Source organism: Emydura macquarii, unplaced genomic scaffold (assembly GCF_026122565.2).
Source record: "Emydura macquarii macquarii isolate MOO-44397 ecotype Brisbane River unplaced genomic scaffold, CSIRO-AGI_Emac_v2 contig_2457, whole genome shotgun sequence".
Classification (NCBI taxonomy): domain Eukaryota; kingdom Metazoa; phylum Chordata; order Testudines; family Chelidae; genus Emydura; species Emydura macquarii.
The window spans coordinates 472,896-495,238 of record NW_027132594.1 but is presented as its reverse complement, the minus strand read 5'-3'; the positions used below and the strand labels follow the sequence as shown (position 1 = coordinate 495,238).

The following is a 22,343-nucleotide window of genomic DNA, read 5'->3' as shown; positions in this document are numbered from 1 at the left end:
TGCACACCTCTGGTGGGGGTGCTGCATTACACAGAAATCCACAGGTAGGGACATACCCAGCTGAGTTATATGACTACTTTCCCCAGCCACTTATGAACCAACAATAGAGAAAGGCACCAGCTCCCCCGTACCCCTCAGCCTTGTACCCCAGAACTGTACCATCTTGCACTTGTCAGAACAGAAGCCTGGCCTATGTAAGTTCATTATTCAGTTCACCACTTCTTGAAAGGAAAGTGGATATGCACCAGCCTTTGTAACCGAAGCAAATTTCCCAATCACTTCAACCAACACCCACTGTTTTAGATAAAATATAAAACAGTTTTATTAACTACAGAAAGATAGATTTTAAGAGATTATAAAGTGGTACACATAAAAGATTAGAGTTGGTTACTTAAGAAACAAAAGTAAATTCGCAGTCTAAATTCTACAAATTAAACATTTTGAATCAAGCAATGTCTGACTCTTGTCAGATGGTACAAGCAGGTTATAGATTCTCAATAGCTTCTCCAGCCTGGGACTCCCACCCCAGTTCAAAAGTTTTCATCCTCCAAAGTTTCTTCCAGGTGTTGAGTTGTGGGGGAGTGAATTCAAGTGATGATGTCACTTCCCCTCTTATATAGCTTCTTCCAGCCTGCAGAAAAGCGCTATGCCAGGGGTCGGCAACCTGCGGCACGCATGCCAACTTTGAGCAGCATGCGGCGCCCTGGCAATAGCTGTGCCACTCCTGGCCCCAACCAGCACTGCACGCCCCATCCTCCCACTGATGCGGCCCTGCTCCTTCTCCACATGGGCCAAGCAGTGCCCCTGTCCGGGAGTGCTGCAGCCCTTGCAGGAACGGGCCCACAGACCCACCACTGCCGCTAGGAATGGGGCTGCAGACCCTGCCCTGCTGCTGCCATCACTGCCACTGGGAATGGGCCTGCAGACATACACACACGCACCCGCCACTGCTGCTGGGAACGGACCTGCAAACACACACACACACACACACCTGCTGCTGTTGCGGCACTGAGAGGGAGCGGTGGGGGGAGGGGGGGGGAGATTTGGCACAGTCCTTGCTGAAGGTTGCCAACCCCTGCTCTATGTTATGATGGTGGGGATCCGCCCCCGTTGGACAAGCAATATCCATTGCCTACTTGCTTTCTCTGTAAAGGCTTCATTTTAAACAGTCCTGGAGATAGCAGATTTTTGCCTTGATAGATGCTGGTGAGTCAGTAATGCTGTCTGGCTACTTCATTGTCATTCCTGAAAGGCTGGCTGTGGGTGTTTCCCACTTCACAACATATTTTAGGAACATATACAATATTTCATAACTTCACACACAATCCAACAGGATTTTTAGCAGATCAATGTTTAGCAGATCAAGACTTTTAAAATGATACCTCACAAGGCATACTTTGTATGAAACATATAATTATATGACTGGTGAATATGGGGTTCCAGGGTGCTCTTTTGAGGCACAGAGAGTCAAAGTGGGCATCCATCGAAGTCAATAGGATCCAAAGGTGCTTAGCACCTTTTAAAATTAAGCCATGTATTTTAGCGTACGTTTTATTAAATGTACATGTATTGTCATTTTTCTCTTTAATTAATTATAGGTGTGTTTTTCTCTTTATTCTTCTCAACCTTTATATTTCAAATGGGATTTTAATGCAGAACTAGGGACTGATCAAATCAGGACACCTGACATTTTCAATGTAAAATGCTCTTATCGTATCTCTGCAAAAGTTACATGGCAATTTGGTTGGTTTATAAAAACTGGTTCTATTGCTTAAATAAAAGTGTATTTTTGTCTCAGCTAAGGAAAGGGGTAAAGTCTCTATATTATATATAACCAGCAAAAATACTAAGACACTCATTAAGAATGCAATCTCTCTCCTGTTGTGAGTTTTGTGGCTCTATAAAAAGCCTTTCACTTTCTTTTCTGAGCAGCCTTTCCCAAAGTGATAGCCTCTGTTAGTTAGAAAATTGTAACACTGCAAAGACCACAGCAGAACTCTACTAGTGCCAACAAATGTAAGAGGGTGAATGAATTCAAGGTCATTCTACTCTCCTTTTCCCTCTTCTCTAAGGGGCATTAATCAAAGGAGTGAATCATTTTCTAGGAATGTCAAGATCCAAAATTTTACTGCTGATTTAATGAATGTATGCTCTCTGTTCCAACTAGCATTGCTGGGAAATTGTATTGCTGCCTCTTGAGTATGGTTAGAATCTGAAGGTGCCTCTTCATGCTGATGAATTGTGGTGTACAATGGCTCAAATGGCTTCTTAGGTGGTTGTTCACAAAGTCTTTAGCATGTATATTGGTAATGTATTATGAGTAGGGTTAGCATAGAATTCTCAATGATTTTTGCAGTTTCAGAATGTTTTGAGGTTTCAGGTTAAGCAGATTAGATGCTGTAATACATGTGTTGCAGAGGGAAAAGTTACATTCCATTCCAAGACTGAGATTAAGTAATGGTCAGTTTGACGTTGCTTTATTTTACACAATATCCGATTTATATATAACTGACACTTTTTCAGCCCCTTAAACTCTATTCCCCTCTGTGTTCTGTGTCTTCAGTGAGTCTACCTGACTGGCAGCACTGCTTGCAACACATCTTATAGGAGAGGACTCCTTTAGTATTGCGCCTTTGGTAGCAAGAATCCAAGTGGAGGGAGGTTTCAGACACCCTTCTTCTTAGGATGGTTTGTTTTTCGGTATGGTCTGCAAGGAATTACCCAAGCAACAGACTTCAGTGGTCTCATTAAACAATATTTATTAGGAAAAGAACAATAAAATCACATTAAAACAAAAAAAAATGGTTTGCTAGTCTTGTGCTGTGAAAAATTAAACAAACTAAATTTGATGACAGTTACTAACAGATTTTCTTCTCTACCTTTAGAAGCTGCTCACTTTTTTCCCTAGCAAACCTGGTTACTGCATCCCAGGATTCTTTCCCCTCCCCTCCCCTCTTCCATAAGTCTTTGGTCAAATTGTAATTACTATAATTCATTTCAGTTGGAAGATTTTAGAGTTCATTATAACAATAGGGTGAAGTTACCACCGCATTTCAACAAAGTGCTGTTTGTTGTGGTGTATCAACTGGGGGAAATGAAATAGTGTCTGTTCTTCGTACCATGGTTAGTGTCCCTTCTTTATGCTAACATTCGCCTTACTCTCGCCTCTGCCCCACGGCCTCGTTCTGGAATGGTCCCCCAACTTCCTAGTTCTCAATCAAGCATTTCAAAGGTGGCTTTGACCTTCCTTGCTCCATAACTATCCAAAAAATCCAGAATTCTGATTTGCATGTTAAATTGTTCCATGTCTTAGATTGAGTTTAGCTCAGTCTGTCTACACCATTTCTGTATATTGGACTTTTAAGCAGAAACTACATTTTTCCCACTAATTACCCCATATCAATCATTTTACTCTGTTAAATAGGAATTATTGACAAATGCCAGATCTTTTGTCACAGTCCTACATGACTGATTTATATTTTAAAATTGCAATTGAGTACAATCATTTGTTACTTTTCATTCTGCCTAATAGACCATGCTATTTGGGAAATGCTTTCATACCTTGAAGCATTAAAGAAGATAGTGCTAAAAAAGCATCAGTTGGTGATGTCAATTTATCCTACTCATCAATCTGTTTGAAAAAATAATATTAATTAGATGAGGATGAACCCAACTGAGCCTTTCTTTAGATAAGAATTTACAACCCCACTTCCTGTTCTCCAATACAGGAGAAGTGGTTTCTTAATATAAACATTTAATTTTTAAGTGCAGGTGGGGGCAGAATTGCCCATAAAGCTTACTTAACCCCAGAATTTTAGATAAGTATCCAAACCTATTGTGAGTTCTCCCAATTGGAATCTCCAAAAGATTCATCAATTAAGATTCTTGTGAAAGAATGAAATATTTTGAACAAGTTCACAGTCCATAAGCTGCTGGACCGTGAAGGAAGAGGCATAAACAAGAGAGGGTTTTTTTTTTAATATTTAAATTTTTTAGTTAATTTAGTGGATACGGCTTTGATTCTGCAAAGTGTCCCAGCACATGCTTATTCTTAAGCATGTGAGTAATCTCATCCCTATTCAGTAAAACTCTTAAGGATTTTCTTAAGTGCTTTGCTGAATTGGGGCCTATAAAAACACAGGCTCAAGCCAAATATAATGTGGGGAACACAAACAGTAAAGATTCTGAATGACTTAGTGTACACAAATTTCAGTTTTTCAGGTAAGTTCTCAAATGAGCACATGCTACATTTACACCCTTGGCATTGAGTCTGGAATCTCTGATGCTGAAACATGCATTATTGTTTAATGTCTACAGAAAGCCTTATCACTGGCCTCAGAGAGTTAATTTCTTCTCATTTGAATCCAAATGCCTGATTTATTGCTGTTGAGATTGGGCTTTAGGAAATAAATGCAGTACTGTGATGTGGTGTGGAAGTCTGCCCTTATGCTATTTCAGGAACAAGTCCAAACCAAACCTGAAAAAAGACAATGCTACTACAGTCAGACCTGACTGAAGTGGTTTTCAGCATAACACAGAATAAGTGATATGTTTGGCCAAGTAGAGTATGTCAGTAATATAGCTGGTCTCCATTCTGAGTGAAAATAGAAGACATATCTTATGTGGTTTCACCCTTCACTGGTCATTTAAAACAAATTCCTTTAAATAAAAAGTATCCTCTTTCTTTGTGACATTTCCTTTTCTTCTCCAATTTCTTCCTTCTCCTGATGAAAGTGCGGTATGAGTACCTATGAAGAAAGTTCACTTTAGAAGTGAAGTAGGTTCCTTAAAAGTCACTATCAAAAAATTCCAGTCAAAGCAATAACAGCACAAGAAAATCATCTGCTATCCTTTACAAATATAGGAAGGTAAAATGTATGTACTTTGTAATATGTTTCGGGAGTGGTGAACTCTTAAAAGCTGAATAGGTACCATTCTATTAATATCTGTTATGATAGAAGAATATTTAAATAAAGTTTTAACATCAAGAGCGGATTCTGCAATTTGTAGGTAAAAAGTTTTGGTCTCAACACTTGTTTGATATACCTATAGTACCTTTCAAAAATGATGAATCCTAAAGTAGGTGTTGTGGAAAACCACACTTCTGTGAAAACATTTATTCATTGAGCTTGATTAAACGTTTGTTAAGGGTGTGATTTTCAAAAGTACCTAAGTGATTTGGAATGGGATTTGTGCTCCTTCCTAAGCCACGTAAGGCAGGTCTCCACTGCTTTGCAGTTTGGACTACAGGGGTGTGAATCCCAGTGCACGCCCAAGTGCTGCGATGTAACAGCCCCATTTGGACACTGTGGGTGCAAACTAAAGGGTTCTTAGTTCACATATATATAATCTTGTTTGAAAAGGGTTATACTAATGTGAACTAGTAATATTTTAGTCTACGCCCACAACCTCCATGTGGTAGCCTGAACTGCATGGCAGTGTAGAAAAGCCCTTAATCGTCGTTGAAAATTGCACCCTAAATTTAACAGCTAAATAGTGGACTGTATTATGCATGAATGTTGAATCATGCTTTTGGCTGTGTATGTAAGTAAAATGTCTGTCCTTGTGGGGGTTTTTTTATGCCTCTCGTTTGGGACTGAGGAGAGTTGGGACTTACTCTTCCCCTGCACGGCTGCTCTCGGGGGGATATCAGACCCTCCTTTGGGTACTTACCCTGACTGCAGGAGGTTCGCGGAGGTGGGTCTGATCTCCTCCGTGCTGCTCATCCCAGCCAGGCTGGGGAGGGACAGGACTTGCTCTTCCCCTGCTCAGTTGCGCTCAGGGGGGAGATCCAACCCACCTCCAGGTACCTACCCCAGCTGCAGGAAGCTCTTAGTTAAGCTGACCTAAATCCCCATGCAGATAGTGCTAGGTAAAGGGAAGAATTTGTCTGTTGATCTAGCTATCATCTCACAGGGAGATATAATTTACAAAGAAGCAGCTTTCTTATCATTTTAATTGAATGATATTTTACTCTTCTCTAGCACCATTGAAAATCTCAAAGCACTCTGCAAACATGAAAGAATTAAGACACGTGACATTCCTGTGAAATGGGAAAGTATTGTTGTTCTTCCTAATAGTTGTCCTTCCCAATAGCTAGTTTTACTATTTACTATTTACAGTTTTACTACAGTGTTGGGAGAACCCTTCCCATCACTGTATTAAGTGTCTACACGGAAGCCCTACAGTGGCACAGCTGTAGTGTTTTAAGTCAAGACATCGCCTAAGAAACAGCATGGTTAGCTGTTAAAGACAGACATTTGGAACTGTATTCTGTCTTTCCTGCTGGGAAAATGTGCTTGGTGATGTGGTAACCAATGGAGGAAAGTGATGAGAGAAAGCTTATAATAAAACCCTAACGGGAAAAAACAATATCTGGGTCTATGCAACAAAAAAGTTTTACTGTTGTTTTGATGTGAAAATTCAAGTACAAATGTATCCAGCTGTGTCTAATTGTGAAACAGCTTACTTGAATAAGCTTACTTCACATAAATTGAATGTAAAATAACCCAAATGTGTTTCACTTTTGAAATATGAAATGGGCAAGTTAAAACTAAAGGTGTACACTATATTTATAATTATGTAATGTTATAACTAGTACATAGGTTACCAGACAAGACTGAAAAAATCAAATTTTAAGAATACTTTTCTAATTAACTGTCCCTTGGTGCAGATCACTGTTGGTGTCTTGGCTTTGCTCTTGATTTTAACATTAGGAGAGGAATTTCTAAAAGCTGTGGTTAAGAACTTTAAGCTCAGCTCTGCTGATGTTCAGCTAACACCTGTTGTGGTGAAATGCTATTTTAGTTGTACAGTCCCACGATCAGTTTTATGGACTGAAATAAACCCTTGTCATATACTTGAATGAGCAGCTCTAGTCTCTGGAAAAAACATACTGAATGTGTGGTCTAAACCAACTGAAAAATATATGGGATGTTAGATACATAGTGGAAAATAGCACTACCTATGTGTGCTGGTCTCTCAAGCCAATACAAGTGAGTAAATCTCTTTTTTCCCCCCGTCATTTTGATAGTTTTAGGATTTCTGTTTTTCTGTCATTTCAGGTGAACAATCATCAACACTTATTAAAAGAGAGAGTGAATTAAATGAACACTCCAATTTGAGTGTTCAAATAATTTGATGAGATGCAAAAAATGACAAATGAAGTGATAATGGGGATATTTTTCCCCCTTTTGACAGAATTTTTATAAAATGTTATGGCTTGGCAGAGCATCTGATCATATATCAAAGAAAACACCTACTATGCTGTTTAAAACAGCAAAACTTGGCAATATCTGTTACAGAATCAGTTCTTATGCAGTATTTATGAACTCTTTGCTGTAGGGGGACCCTGATTTAAAGTCCAAAAGGAGGCAATTAAAATTGTGATTTTAAGTGGGACAAGAAAATGCGTAAAACATAACACGAAGGAGACACATGAATAGGCAACTTGGAATGCTAATCTGATATTTTGGGCAATAGAACAATTGCGTGTTTTTTCACTTGCCTGTGTATATATTTTTCTTTGTGAAAGTTTAACTAAGGTAGCTACAGTATCCTTGGGTCCGTTGATTATACTGAAAGAATCCCTTTTTACAGAGTGATTACTGGCAGGATATTAAATTATATTTTCAAAGAAAGAAGTGTAAACTGAGGGAGATACATTCAAGGTCTGTTAGCTGTTTGGGGGGAGCGCTAGTTTTAAAAACTGAGAGCACTGCTACAAGTATCTGGAATGTAATTCATTTTGATCACACAACACAGTCACAAATCATGGATTTTTTCACTGGAAATAGTGAGAGGTCATTCTTGTCTTAATAGTATTGACCCAGTACAATAGTTAATCCCCTTGGAGGGCTTTAACTGCAAAGATTTATGTTTTTTTCCTAAAAATTTTAAATCTAAATGAAAAAATATATGGTCAATTTCCTGCTAAAAGCACTACAAGCACAATATAGAAAAAATATAGGAATTTTTAATAATAAATTGCTTTCAAAACCCTACTAAAATTCTTTATTTTCTAGATTTGTAGCGGAAGTGTTGGGTTCTCATCCAAAATTATTTACATTTCTTTCTTTTGAATTAAGTTTAGTGCTTCTGAACATGAGGAATTGTCAGTTGTCTTGAGTGCAGCTTCGGACAGCTACCGCAAAGTATCTGTGGCACTCTTTATGTTTCAGTTTGCTCTCTGTTGAGTAATTCTTTGGTTTCTGAGATGTGGAGCAAGCAGGAGATTAGTCTAAAGACCACTAAAATTATTTTCATGTGTTCCCTAAACCAAGATTTAGAACCTGTTTTTGTTTGTTTTTGTTTTGTTTTGTTTTGTTTTGTTTTGGGGGGGGGAGGAGGGTTGTTTGGTTTTTTTAATGTGGAAAGCTAATGTACTAACTGTATCAACTAATGTACTGAAAAAATAAATATATTAACACTATACAACCACTGTACATTATGGGTGCTACAAAGCTCAGTTTAAAAATGCTGTAGTGTTAGGGATTCATCTTTTTTAACTGAACCCAATGTACTTGACCCTCAGTATTAAAAGGTTGTTCATGTAGTTATCTTTCAGTAGGCAAGAAGTGTAGTGAGTGAGGAAAGGCATAATAGCATGCAGGAAGAGACTTGGGCACATCCATAAAAAATTGGAGGCAATTTCCTCTGAGATGGACATCTCACAGTAGAGAAGCAATTGGTCTGAGTACAAGACCATGCTCTCAAAAGGTTCAATGAAAATCAAAACTTTCTACATAAAATGGATGTGATGGAAAATGAGGCCAAAATAAAGAGGCTAAAAACTGTGAGTGTGCAAGAGAAGATAGTCACTGAAAAGTTTTTGCTCTTTTTAAAATGGATTCTAGACCTCTGAGACAGAATCTCTTCAAGTCCTTGCATTTCATTTCTGCCAAGAGACTGCATTTACATCCTTTTAAATAATCCTTACAAGAAACATAATGTTTATAACAGCTAGATTATGGGGCATTAAAATCTCAAAATATGAGGGGATTTACACTGCCTATATGCTATATCTCTCTAAAGAGATTACACTTTTAAATGTTGAAAGTCAGCTATGCCACATAGGATTAAAATTTGTAATAATGCATCTGGAATAACGTGCAGTGAAATTCTACTGGATAAATCTTTTTCACAACTGTAGAAGATGTGAAGGGTTTTATAGCAAATAAGATGTGACTAATGAATATGGATGTTTACACCTTCTACTCAGATTGTTTTACACACAAAGTGATCTTATTCCTGTAAGTAATCAGCTTGCTTCTCTAAAGATTTCCTATCTTGAACAATGCTCAGTTTTTATTTTTTCCATATTAGTATTATCATCCTGATAATGATACATGAAATGAAGTGTTAACTGTACCTCTTGTGCAGTATTTGTGACAGTGAAGAATTAATAGAAAGTGTTCACATTGCCTCAGTGAGTGGTGTAAATTCCCAAATAGTTATTTGGAAATATTACATGTCATACCGGTGGCTGTAGATAAGTGGTTATGATAAGAGAACAGTTATAGATGCTTGAGTGATTGTTTTCACTTCATATTTGTTTATTGACAAGCTAATTCTGAGCTGTTTCTTTAAAATTGTGATGTGGAGTGTAATGCATTGATTTATTTACAGAAACCACTAAACTTAATAAGCTGAAGTCATTACTTGTTTACTGAGTTACTGGACTGATACTGTGTTTGAATTTGTTCTGTTGTGTATTGCTGCCTTTTCCAACTAGCTATCCAAAATTGTCATTCTCCACGTAAGGCTGCATTTGAATTTTGGATCAAAAGTCATCAAGTCTGTGATCAGGTAGAAATGTCCCCACAGTCCAATAAAAATATTCTTGAGAATTATTTTCATGTGAACATCAGATTATTTAATTTTACAAAACCTGATGTATGTGTTATGAAGGCATCAGTTGTGGCTCCATCGCTAAGGATGAGTTGAGTTTTTCTCTTAAAGCTGTCGTATTCAACCTTTGTTTTATATATAAAAATAAAGCGTATCCTTCCCAAAATCACAGCATTTACTCTGTGTCAAATGAATTAACTGAGAATTTACAAGTAAATTTCTTAATTAATTTTGGCGTTAAAATTATTTTAAGATGTGTAACACAATGAGAAAATGGATTTAAAAAGTCTTAAATATCTTTTAATTCAGTGTAACCTAATCTGGTAGAACTACAAACATTAAAGTGATTTAATCATAATCATATAGCCGTTGCATATAATACAAGGCAGAGTTAAGGTTGTATAGTGTCCAAATTGTGCATTTTCATACTTTAACATGTTTGTTTGAATTTCCTGGGAAAGATAGAATTGAAGCGCTAAGACAAACAATTGGTTAATTCACATCCAAAGTTCCATAACACTAAATGCATATTCTGTATTAAAGTTCTTTTTATTGTATTAACTGTATTAAGTTATTTATTGGAATGATTTAACAAAAATAAGATCACACATGAGAATACTGAAGATATGTCCTGGGATAATTCTGTAAAATTAAGCTATTGATGTAAGTACAGCAAAAAATGAATACCGTATTTCCCCATGTATAAGACACACCCTTTTTCAAAAAATTTTGGGTCTAAAAACTGGGTGCGTCTTATACAGTGGTTGTAGAATAAAACTTGAGTTCAATAACTTTATGTAATACATTTTTTTTCAAATTTCGGGCCCCAAAATTAAGGTGCGTCTTATACATGGGGAAATACGGTAGATTTCTTATGAATTGCCAGATGTGCTTGTAACTAATGTATTATTTTCCACAAAAATTTTAGTCAACAAAACGTTTTAATTGTATTTAAATCTCTATTTAAACGATTTTCTGCACTTAAATAGGGCAGTGGTGTAAACTTGAATGGCAAAATGATTCTTTATAAACCCAACAAAAATAGCAAATACATTTTTCTTGTCCAGTTAATGTATAACTTAAGGGTGTTCTATTTAAAAATATATTTGGTAATAGTTATATACAATATAGTTATATGATTTATTTTAGACTTTCTTAGTGCCTTCAGCCCAACAAAGGTTTGGTGAACCCATAGAGTGATGTGATAGGAGCTTGCTAATAAGTGAGATAGCACTTCTTTCAAGAGACAAATCAATGTGAAGGGTGGGAGTTTTTGATTTACAATGTTTGTGTTGACTGATTATTTGTGAAAAGATGTGCTGTTTTGATTCCCCCCCCCTTATTGTAATAGGAAGGGCACCTACAGCCTAGATAAGTGTTTGTTTATGTTGTTTTTAAATCTAAGTTAGTAAATAACCTCCATTTACATGTTCACATACAAAATAGCTGAACAAAAAAATATTAATATAAATTGACTTGCTGTGCTGTGGACCATGACAAGACAAATCCGCTGTCAGTTTTTAATCATAACTGCAAGTCTGGTTCTTTCTCTAAAACTCCCTGATGTCTACCATTCTCATTCCACCACTCAGATGGATTTTGCATTTGAAACTGCTTTTGTAGTAGTCTGGGTTTCACACTTCTGTGGTTATCATAATAACAAATGTTCTATATTTTGTATTTTAACACTTACCATTAGCCATGTTTAAATAAACATAATGTGAAGTATGATGAATTCACTTATGAAAAACTTTTTTAATGCAGTGTTAAGGTTTTCTGTCTGTACCTCCTATGCCCTTCCAGAATGTTAAATTCAGCAAAATTCAGACCTCTGAACCAGGAAATAAAGTTAAGGTACACACCCTTGAAACCTTAAATTTGTTCCCCATATCCCCAGCAGGCAGTAGTCATTGGGAATTATCTGCATGTACTCCAGTTGTATTCACTGTTAGGTATAGCTGTATTGAAGGATGGAAGGATTAGTTGGAGCAGCTTGGCAGAGCTGTTACTGTGATACAAAGAGATTGGGAAGGGAACTTGTGCTTCTCTCCCTGCCTCACCCTGTATGCATGATCAAAGGAAACAAGTGCATGTGTATCTTGAAAGATCCAGTACGCTTCACTTCAGCTCTGAGTTTTGTAGGTTGTCAGTAGCAGTGCACAAGGGTCTTCTTGTCATGCCAATAGTCAGCAGTGAAGTGGGATATGAGAGTGGTCTGTGGATTTAATCTTGGGTAAGTGAAAGTCTAGTGCTAGTTGGTATTGTGTGCATAAATGTGAAGGGGTTGTAAAATTTAGCAGATTTGATGATATTTCTGTGGAGTGGGGCTAAGTGTGTGTGTAAAGCAGGTGTATCTTCTGCTCAATACAGATTACCTGAACATCTTAGAAAAGGCATCACTCTCTTACAGGGGTAAAGTGCTCTGAGTGTACTGCTCTATCTGCAAAGGTGGAGTGTGCATGTCCCCTGGAGCCACTTAATTAATGTGACAACATACTGCCTGCATTATCTCTTACACACATGCACAGCAAGATTAGGTATCAATTTCTTTGGTGCTTGAGTATGTTGTGTACCATTCTAGAGAGCCAAACTCTTCTCTCAGTAGCATTTTCAATAGTGGTTCCCCAAAGGTGCAGTGGGTACAGCTCAGTAGCTGAGATAAATATACGTGACTAAGATCAATTGAGGGACATATCACAGCCATCGTTTGAGCCCCAGATGTTCAGAAAAAATTATAAGAACTTGAGGATCTTCTAAAATGCTGGTTTTTAAAGGAGGGCTTGTTCAAATTATCTCAAATTTGAACCACTTACACTACCCAGAACCCAATAACTCAGTAAATTTCAAGTGAACATATGGGTTTTAGAGCAGCCTTCTCAATCGTAACTACAGCAGAGCTGACACCCTGCTATAGTATTTTCAGCTGGAAGGAAGAGTATAAAAAAGTCTCAGCAAATCAGTGAGAAAACATTTCACAATCAGCAGGTTCTATGTGCTGAATATTATCTCCTTGATCCTGCCTGTGATGATGTGGTTGTCCAGTCCACCGTCTACATGCAGCCACAGAGAATTGGTAGGAGGTCACGGACTCGTGTACCAGCAATTCCATTGCTTGGACAAGATCAGCCCATGAATGAAGAACAGCTGGTTGAAGCTGAATTCTAGCAAAATGGAGGTTGTGCTGGTAGTCAGAGATAAGCACTTTGAGGAGTTTGTACCCACAGTACAGTTTCCTTTGATTAAAGACACAAATCCAAAATTGGTCAGTTCAGTCCATTGTTTAGGAGTGCTCCTGGATTCCTCCCCAATGCTAAGCAATCATATAACAGCGTTTGAGTAATGCTTTCTGCTGTCTCCGGTTAGCTAGGAGATTGCATCCCATCCTAGTAGATGATGACATGCCTCAGTTGTACATACCTTTATCACCTCCCAGCTGGACAATAGCAATGCAATATACTTATGCATGAACCCATCAATCCTTAGGCTACTCCAACTAATTGAGGATATGCCAATGCATCTTCTCAACAATATGAGCTTCCTTGAGCACATCAAACCTGTCCTCAGTCCTCTGAAACTGTCTTCCAATGGAATATCAAGTCAAGTTCAAGATTTCGGTCTTTAATTTTGTGGTGTTCAGTGGCTGGAGCCCAAGATAAATAAAAGATGGGCTGAAACTCCAGGATGAGGACAGTGGTCAATATCATAAGTCTTTCCATTGACTTCGGTGCACTTTGAATCAGGCCTGTAAACCTTCTGGCTAATCCTGTCGTTTTGACCGAGGCAGCCAAGTAAGTACTAGCCTAGAGTTCAAGTTTTATCAGCTTTTAAATGTTTTTGTTCTTTTTAACAAAAGAGGAAAAGTCAATGTGCCCCAAACGCCTCCTACCCTTTGGGCTGTTTTTTTTTTTTTTTTTTTTTTTTTAATTTGCTTTTTAACAAAGCAGACTTGGAGCTCTGTTTTAACTTTGTTAAATCCTTCAGTGCTTTTCTCATGCACAGTGTTGATGCTTTGGGTTTTTAGAGACCTTCAGTGCCTTAAAGGGATGCTGTGTCAGTTTAAGGAGCAAGGCCCAGGTCTTGCAAAGATATGCTTGAGTAACAATGCATGCGAGGTAGTTCCATTGAGCCCAGTAAGGCTGCTCTCTTGTGCAAAGTTACTTGTGCGTAATTGGTTTTAGGATTGGACCTCACTTTTTTTACAAGACACATTCTGTTACTAATACTTTACATTAACACTGAAAATCTCTTTAAATCAACTTTTCATAATTAATGCTAGTGGTTTCCTTTTTGCCTTCATTCATTCCATTGTATGAAAAGAAGCTGATCTTTCATTTGTTTCTGGTTCATTTTGACACCTATACTTAGGTGATTGGGTTATAAATTCTGCGTGGGAATATTTAAATGCAACCCAAAACCTCTTCTAAAGGAAACACTAATTATCAAGTTTCATAAAATCTTCCTTTTACCAAATTTAAATTTTGGGCCTAGACCTCTCTGAAAGTCTGCCTTTAAGACCAGATCAGATATTCCCTAATTTCCTTTTCTCCTTCTAGTTATCGGGATTATATTCCAAGTTATTTTATCTTGTCTCTAAAATGTAGAAAGACCCTTTTTTTCTTCGAGTGATGTCCTTATGGGTGCTATGCTGTTGATGTGGCAGCGCCTTTGCATCTGGAGTTGGAGATCTCCAATAGCAGTGCCCGATGGACCGCACATGTGCACCTCCCCTCCTCGTGCAGTGCGCAGGAAGTATATATAGCGCTGTGTGGTCTGTGATGCAGACGAAGAGTAGCAGCATGCCGAATCTATTGCCCCATCAGCAAATCACGCCAACCTTGCAAATGTACCCTTCAACACCTCAGAGTACCCAATCCTGGCAATGTCCTCCCTGAATGCAACCACACATACCTCTTCCACGTAACTGGCCATACTGGGACCCTTGGGCCATGTATAGGGCTCAGTTTGGTAATTCACCAGCATAGCAAATACAACATCCTCCGTCTAGCCCATCCTTAACAATCTCGTGAATCTGGATGTACAACCTTCACAAACACAAAAGGAAGAGCAGCTGCTGGAGCATGAGGTGGAACATGAGGACGACCATCAGCTCTGCACTTCTCATCATCCTCGTCTGATGAGGCTATCATGCCATCGTCTTCTGCTGCGGCCAATGATTTTAGACATTTTCAGGACTTGTTCTGCAGACTCGAAAACACACAGCACATCCAACTGGAGGAGGTTAAAGAAACACCAACATGAGCTAATTGACATTCTCCACATCTCCTGGGCAGCAAAAATCGCACTCCCTGTCAATAGTGCACTCTTCGAGCCTGCCAATCTTTTATGGCAGACCCCATCTTCTGTCCTTCCAACATGCAAACGTGCAGACAGAAAATATATACTAGTGAAAAATGCAGAGTTCTTGTTCTCACATCCCACTTTAAACTCCCTCGTTGTTAATGTGGTGCAAGAAAAGAACTGCCAGTACCAGTCTCGATTTGTCCATCCTGATCAGAATTGGAAAAGATTAGACTTATTTGGGAAGAAATCTTACTCCTCCGCCACCTTCCAGTTTAGAATCTCAAACTACAAGGCCCTCTTGGTGAAATACAATTATATTAACTCCTCTAATTTGGAGTAGTTATGTCAAGACCTCCCAGACACTTAAAAGGAACAATTCTTGCCTCTTATAGCAGCCTGCACTGCTCTTCAAGCCTCGTTGGACTCAGCTGATGTAGCAGTGCGATCGATTGCTACTGCGGTAGTAATGCAGCAAGCTTCCCAGTTACATCGTCCAAAGAAGCCACAAATAACAATTGAAGACTTACCGTTTGAAGGATAAAAATTGTTCTCCAACCATACTGACAATGCACTACATTCACAAAAGGACTCCTGAGCGACATCAGATCTCTGGGAATATACATTCCACAACTGAACAGGAAATCAGGGAAATAGCAACTTCCCCCAAGATTCCATCCTCGACCATATTATCCTCCGCTGCAGTTCGAAAACCATTGCTGACGTTAGTGCCCTCCTAACAATCACAATAATCGCACACAGCCTGCTGCACAAGGGGCAATATCTTGTATACCTTGGAACAAACAATTTTGAAGGTGTGGTTGAGGGCCCGAGAACTCCCCCTCTGTTCCACCTGTCCCCACCATCTATAACGTCTCAAACAGACCACCAGTTTGGCAACCGATTAACTCCATTCCTAATATCTTGGATGCTTATCACTTCGGACAAATGGCTCCTGGAAATAATCAAGGAAGGATATTCCATCTCCTTCCTAACTATGCCATCTCACCACCCTCACCTCATCCCTCAGGGGACTTCTCTCATGAGCCCATCCTCAGGGAGAAAGTAAACCATCTTTTGCAACTTGGAACCATAGAGTCAGTCTCTGTACAACACCGAGGATGAGGATTCTACTCCCAAAACTTTCAGAAGAAATCTGGTACTTAGTGTCCCATCCTAGACCTTTGCAACCTAAACAAGCTTGTCAAACTGCAACGATTCAAGATGGTCACCCTCTCCACCATCATACTAGCACTGGAACAGGGGGACTAGTTCTCGGTCCTCGACCTACAGGATGCGTACTTCCATATTACCGTACATCCTGCTCACAGACGCTTCCTACAATTCACAGTAGGCGATGACAACTTTCAATATGAAGTACTGCCCTTCGGCCTATCCATAGTGCCGTGAGCTTTTTCCCCAAGGTACTTGCAGTGGTCACAGCCCACTTAAGAAAGAGAGGAATCACAATTTTCCTTACTTGGACGATTGCCTCCTCAAAGCTCCATCCAAGGCCAAAATGCTCCAAGCGCTTCACACAATGATGAATGTTTTCAAAAGCTTAGGTCTCCTTATCAACCTTGAAAAATCCGCCTTGAGATTGGTGCAAACATTTGGAATTTTTTTGATGCTCAATGCGCCATATAAGCAAGGTCATTCCTACCACCTCACAGCTTCCTACCACCACCAGGTTCACAGCTATAACAGACCTGATCTCCAAAGCATGAGTGTGCCCTCAGATTTCAACATGCACATGCCTTCAGCTCCTGGGACATATGGCAGCAGCCACTTTCATGGTCAGACATGCAAGGTTACATATGCGATGTCTCCAGAGCTGGTTCTACACTGTGTACCTTCCTCACAAACACAGCATGTAGAAGCCACTGTCCATGCCTACACAAGTCAAGCACTCCTTGCTCTGGTGGACACATCCCAACAACGTTTGTGCCGGGATCCCCTTTATCCAACCCTCACCTACCATGATTTTAATCACTGATGCTTCCCTCGTCAACCGGGGAGCACATTTACTCGAACATAAGATACAGGGCAGATGGACATCCACCGAATCCACTCTTCATATCAACCTTTTAGAATTAAGAGCGGTTTGCAACTCCCATCGACATTTCTTACCACTCTTCAAACATCAGATGATACAAGTGGTGATAGACCATCTCGCCTGCATGTACTATATCAACAGGTAGAGAGAAACGAAATCCCATTCTTTATGTTTGGAAGCAATCAAGTTATGGAACTTTTGTATCCAAACCAATATCTCCATTTTGGCTACATATCTCCCCGAGCATCAGAACATCCCACGGACACACTGAGTGTGACTTTTTCTCACAAACATGAATGGGAACTAAACATGATAAGCACTCTGACCCATATTCCATCAATGGGGTCATCCTACCATAGACCTGTTTGCCACCCAACAGAACACCCGTTGCCCCAGCTTTGCTCCAGAGCAAAACTGGAACTCAGTTCAATGAGGGATGATTTTCTCATGACTTGGAATGGACCACTACTATATGCATTCCCCCTTTTTCCCTCCTGTTCTGAGTCTTATGCAAGATACAGGAAGACCAATCTTGCATCATACTAATAGCTCCAACATGGCCTCGACAAGTATGGCACCCCTACACTTTTTATGACACTGTGGTGACCCATCAACCTTCCTCCAGCATCGTCGCCTCTTTCACAGGACACTGGGGCTTGGTCTACACTTACCCTGGCGATTTGGCAGCAGTCGACGGGAGTTACACAAACTATGCAGAAAACTTACATAACTCCCATTGACTGCTGTGCTTCTCTTTCTGCGCGCCATCTTCACTGCACTGCGCCGACGGGAACTGCGTTCCCATCGACACAGCACTACACCACTTGCGGGAGTGGATTAATAGTGTCAAATTCTGGATTGACTGAGCGGGTCTTCACTGACTGCTCGATTTATCTGGATCAACTGATGTGACGGCAGCGACTTTGTTGCTGTCAGTGTAGACATAGCCTGGGTGTGTCCATCGCCCCAATCCACAAACAATCCACCTGAAAGCGTGGCTCCTTCTTGGTTCAGGGGACCGGAAGCTTGCTCTGTCCCAGTAAAACATATCTCATTACATAGCAGATGTGACACAAATGGAATAACTCCAACGTTCGTGTGCCCTGAAGCGTATTGAGGCAGATCATGCTCCGTCACCACTTGTTCTGGACTACTTCCTCCAACTCAAACAGGGTGGACTAGTCAACAGCTCTGTTAGAGTACACCTAATTGCTATTACTACTTTTCACCATCCTATTGCTCCCCACTAGCCTACAGCCATGAGAGTCAAGTTTCTAGCTCAATAATAATTGATCACAGTGTTCTCAGCACATGTAGAATAAACTTCAGTGAGGGAAAGTGGAAAATACCTGACCATTGAAGATGGCACATATATAATCTCCTCCTTAGATACGTTTCCTGTGGTGCTACACAAATCATCTCAGGTAAGACTGATTTCTTTCAGCTAACTGGTAGAAAACTCCATACAGCAAGAAACTGGATTCTTGCGTAGAAGAAAGCAAGTAAAATTCACTAGATTACAGACAACTCTGTTAAATTCTGCTGAGCACAACTTTGTTTATACTGTAATATCAATTAACTACTTTTTTGCTTGTGTCAGAGTCACTATTTTAGGGAAATAAATAAAAAGCCCTCCTTCCTGTAATCACCTTCCATGTGTTTTTTCCCTGCTTATTCTCTATCTTTCTTCCTTGTTGATTCACTAGTCACAAGTTCTGTTCTACACGTGCACATGCACTCTCTCTTACACATACTCTCACACTGATACACTCATACCAAATTCACTTTATTCAGATGAAATTGTGTTGCAATAAAATCTTTGGTCCAGTTGTCTTTGGTCCATGGTCATCTTAATAGACCAGTAAAATGCATACATGTAATGTCTTGATTTCACCTAATAACGCAGTAAGATATCATGAAAGTAAATTTGAATTCCAAATAGGTTACAGTTTGGGCAGACCTACTTGAGCAAGTGAGATATATTGAAAATTACCATCAAATGTCACTTTTTTCACCACTTTTAAAATAAATAACTTTAATCTTTTTTTTCACCCCCCACCAGTGTTTACTTTCACAACCTAAGTTCTGGGCCATTCAGACTTCAGCCTTATTTCTCCGGACAAAGCTTGAGAAAGGAAGCACTCGTCGAGTGGAACGGGCAATGAGGCAGACTCAGGTAGGACTTCTTTTGTTACTGCCTCCAATCTTTATACGCACTCTTGCATGCATTTAGACGGCCAACTTTGAAAGAAAGCTGGCATTTTTCAAAGTATTAAATTTTGTAAATAAAAACATTTTCTTGCATTAATTCTTTGGAAGGTTGAAACCAGAATCTGCTTCCTTAACTTTTCTTCTTTCTGTGACATTCAGATAATTATTTTGTAGTGGTTTGTCAGTAACATTGAATCATTTTGTACAATAAATACTTATATAAGAATTGGTTTATAAGAGGGGAAATGATACAGTTGTGTGATAGCTCACATTTGTGTCTTTCCAACAGTAATAGTGGCCCTTTCATGACAGATTCTGTTTTCTGCACGTTTGAGGCACATTAATTAATTGATCAAACTCATCACCTAAATAAGTGAGCACTTTTCAAGTGAATGTGAAAATTTAAAGAGTTGAGAAATCTATTAGCTAATAAAATCCCCAAATCATTTCACTTGTGAGGTATGTTCCCTTCTGGAAAATAATTTTATAGAACTTATAGGAAAATATAATCTTTCTGTGGAGCATTTTTTTTAACAATATGCCATATTTACACCTTTAAACTTGGTTCATGTCCATGGTCAGCAGGCATTTCCCATGTACCTGTTGGATAACAACTCTTTGGTTCTAAATAGATCACGTACATGTAAATTTCATGAGTTAAGGGCTGTGTGGCTAAATCCTGAGGAACTGTTGTTTCACCTGGGACCTTTTATTAGTTAAATGTGTTGAATCTGCTTGTGGGCAAATATGCTGCTCCTTTTTTCTTCTTGCTCAGGAGGATAATGGGTTGCTAGCAGGGGAAGATCCTATGGCAGTTAGGAAGCAGTGTGTCCAAAGCCTTAGGATGTGTGTAGCATTTGAAGGCAATTAGAAGTGGGCCCATCAAGTGCTAGTGCTATAGAGTCTTCTCAGCTGAAGTGCCTACAATATTTACCTCAGCCATGGTTCACCTGGCATACTACCAGAGACTGTCAATTCAAAATTGGTAACATGGCATGTTGGAGACTTCATGAGAAACTATTTACAAATGTAGCATGTTGGGTTTATCATATACTGTGACAATTATAGCATGTATTGGAATATTTCCTGTAATCATGTGTTGGTGGTGGGGAAATTCAAAAGTTTGGGCAGGTAACCTCAAATTCGTGATTTTAAATATTGGCTTTAACCTGGATGTGACTTGGTTTTCCCTGTTCTAGCCATTTGGGTAGAGTATAAATTCATATTGATTGATAACATCCAGTTACTTTAGCTGATAGCCAAACACAGACTTATGACTCCCTGAATAGTTAAAGCAAGCATGAATAACGATTGGTTCTTTTGTTACATTAATCTCATAACTGAAGTAACCTTCAATTGATTTTGTTGTAATTTAATGAATTGTAGGATATTAAACTGAGGCTTATTTTTTCAGTGATACATTTTTAAGGTTTTAATATTTGTTAGGGACTTAATAAAATATGCTAGGAAACTGTCAGATCAGTATTTCGTACCCAGATGTCATGTCTTTAAGGAACCCTCCAAACCTTTGGGTTGGTCCACAGTCAATTTACTGTGGGCGAGGTCGATACCCTTTATAGTTCTTCTATACAACACAGTGTTAAATCATTGTTTTTAAATTACTTTATTTAAATCCATTATCTTTTAAAATAAGCTTAAATGGTTTAGAAAGAATTGGTTTTGGGGTTGCCCATTAGTCAGAAAGATATGTTTAAAGTGAAAAGTTTTAAAATTATTTTTTTAATATCCTATTTTTTTATTCCTTTAAAATTTTCATTTTATTTGGTTAGAAAGGTCTGATATTGGAAAGCTGAAAGTGAGGAGAGATTATTCTTTCTCGTTTTTTTTTCTGTATACTTTTGGTTGTCCTGGTCAAATTTCTGCACAAATGAAGATTAGATCCATGAAAATAAGGTTAGAGGGAGTTTTCATTCAGTATTTTTCAGCTGCTTCATTAAAAACAGGAAGCAGCAATCAAGAGCTAAAGCAGAGAGCTATCCTACTTGAATGTTTTTAATGACCTGGAATAATATATTAGTGTCTGGGTGGGGACAATGATTGTCCAAAGACACATTTTATTGGCATTGTGGGCTTTTTTTTAATGGTGATACTCCTGAGCATAAACTCCCTAGACCGTGATTAAAGGAATTGAGCAAAAATGAACAGGGACAGTATGGAAAGGGTAAGATGAAGAGAGGGAAAGACAGAGAGGAGCTGGAGGAAAAAACCGATAACTTTAAATTAGCTCTCTCCCCACAAAGGTGTAGCTACCATTTCAGCAGCAGTTTTTGATCCTCCAGCCATTTTCTATTGTACAAAAATAAATTGAGAACTGTTAATAATGGAAAGTGAGTTGGAATAAGTTGTTGAACCACAGATGGTTGCTCAAAGTGTATATGAAGTTGAGGTGATAGGAGTGGAAATAAGTGGTTCAAATAGTCCAGGAATTTTTTTGGGGAAAAAAAAAGGTGTGTGTGTTTGTTTGTTTGTTTGTTTGTTTGGGGCCAGAATAAAAAATAAATGTTTTTAAAATACTTGAATAAAGTCAGGGTTATAGTCTACTACAATGTCTGATGGGACATGTGACATAAGTATACTTCACCATCAAATTGCTTTTTACAAAATGTTTGGGTTTTTTTTAACAAGACAAAATTGACTTCTACCCAGTAAATCACTCCAGGGTGTGTATGAGGAGACTACTGGTGGACTACTCAGGCAGTTGAAAGAGTGAGGCCAAAGTCATCCTGCTTCAGAATACACCCAAGGCCTGGTACCAGTAACTTGCTAATGCTCACTCACTCTACTGTGGTTTGATCTCTATGATTACACTGGGTACTTCTACACTCAGCACCTTTGTCAGCTAGTCAGGTTGCTCCTTTGATATTCTCCAGTCTGTTACGTGTTCCTGCTGGTAGCACACCTCTTAGCC

General features: G+C 38.9%; 1 protein-coding gene across 3 annotated transcripts in view; it reads left to right on the top strand.

Moving 5' to 3' along the window:
• Positions 1-22,343, top strand: part of TTC27 (tetratricopeptide repeat domain 27) — a 185,044-nt gene that overhangs the window by 60,574 nt on the left and 102,127 nt on the right. For all 3 annotated transcript variants that reach the window (XM_067562651.1, XM_067562652.1, XM_067562653.1), the window contains exon 10: positions 19,266-19,379. In XM_067562651.1, coding sequence (XP_067418752.1) covers positions 19,266-19,379 — 114 coding nt within the window. The remainder of the gene's footprint in view (positions 1-19,265; positions 19,380-22,343) is intronic.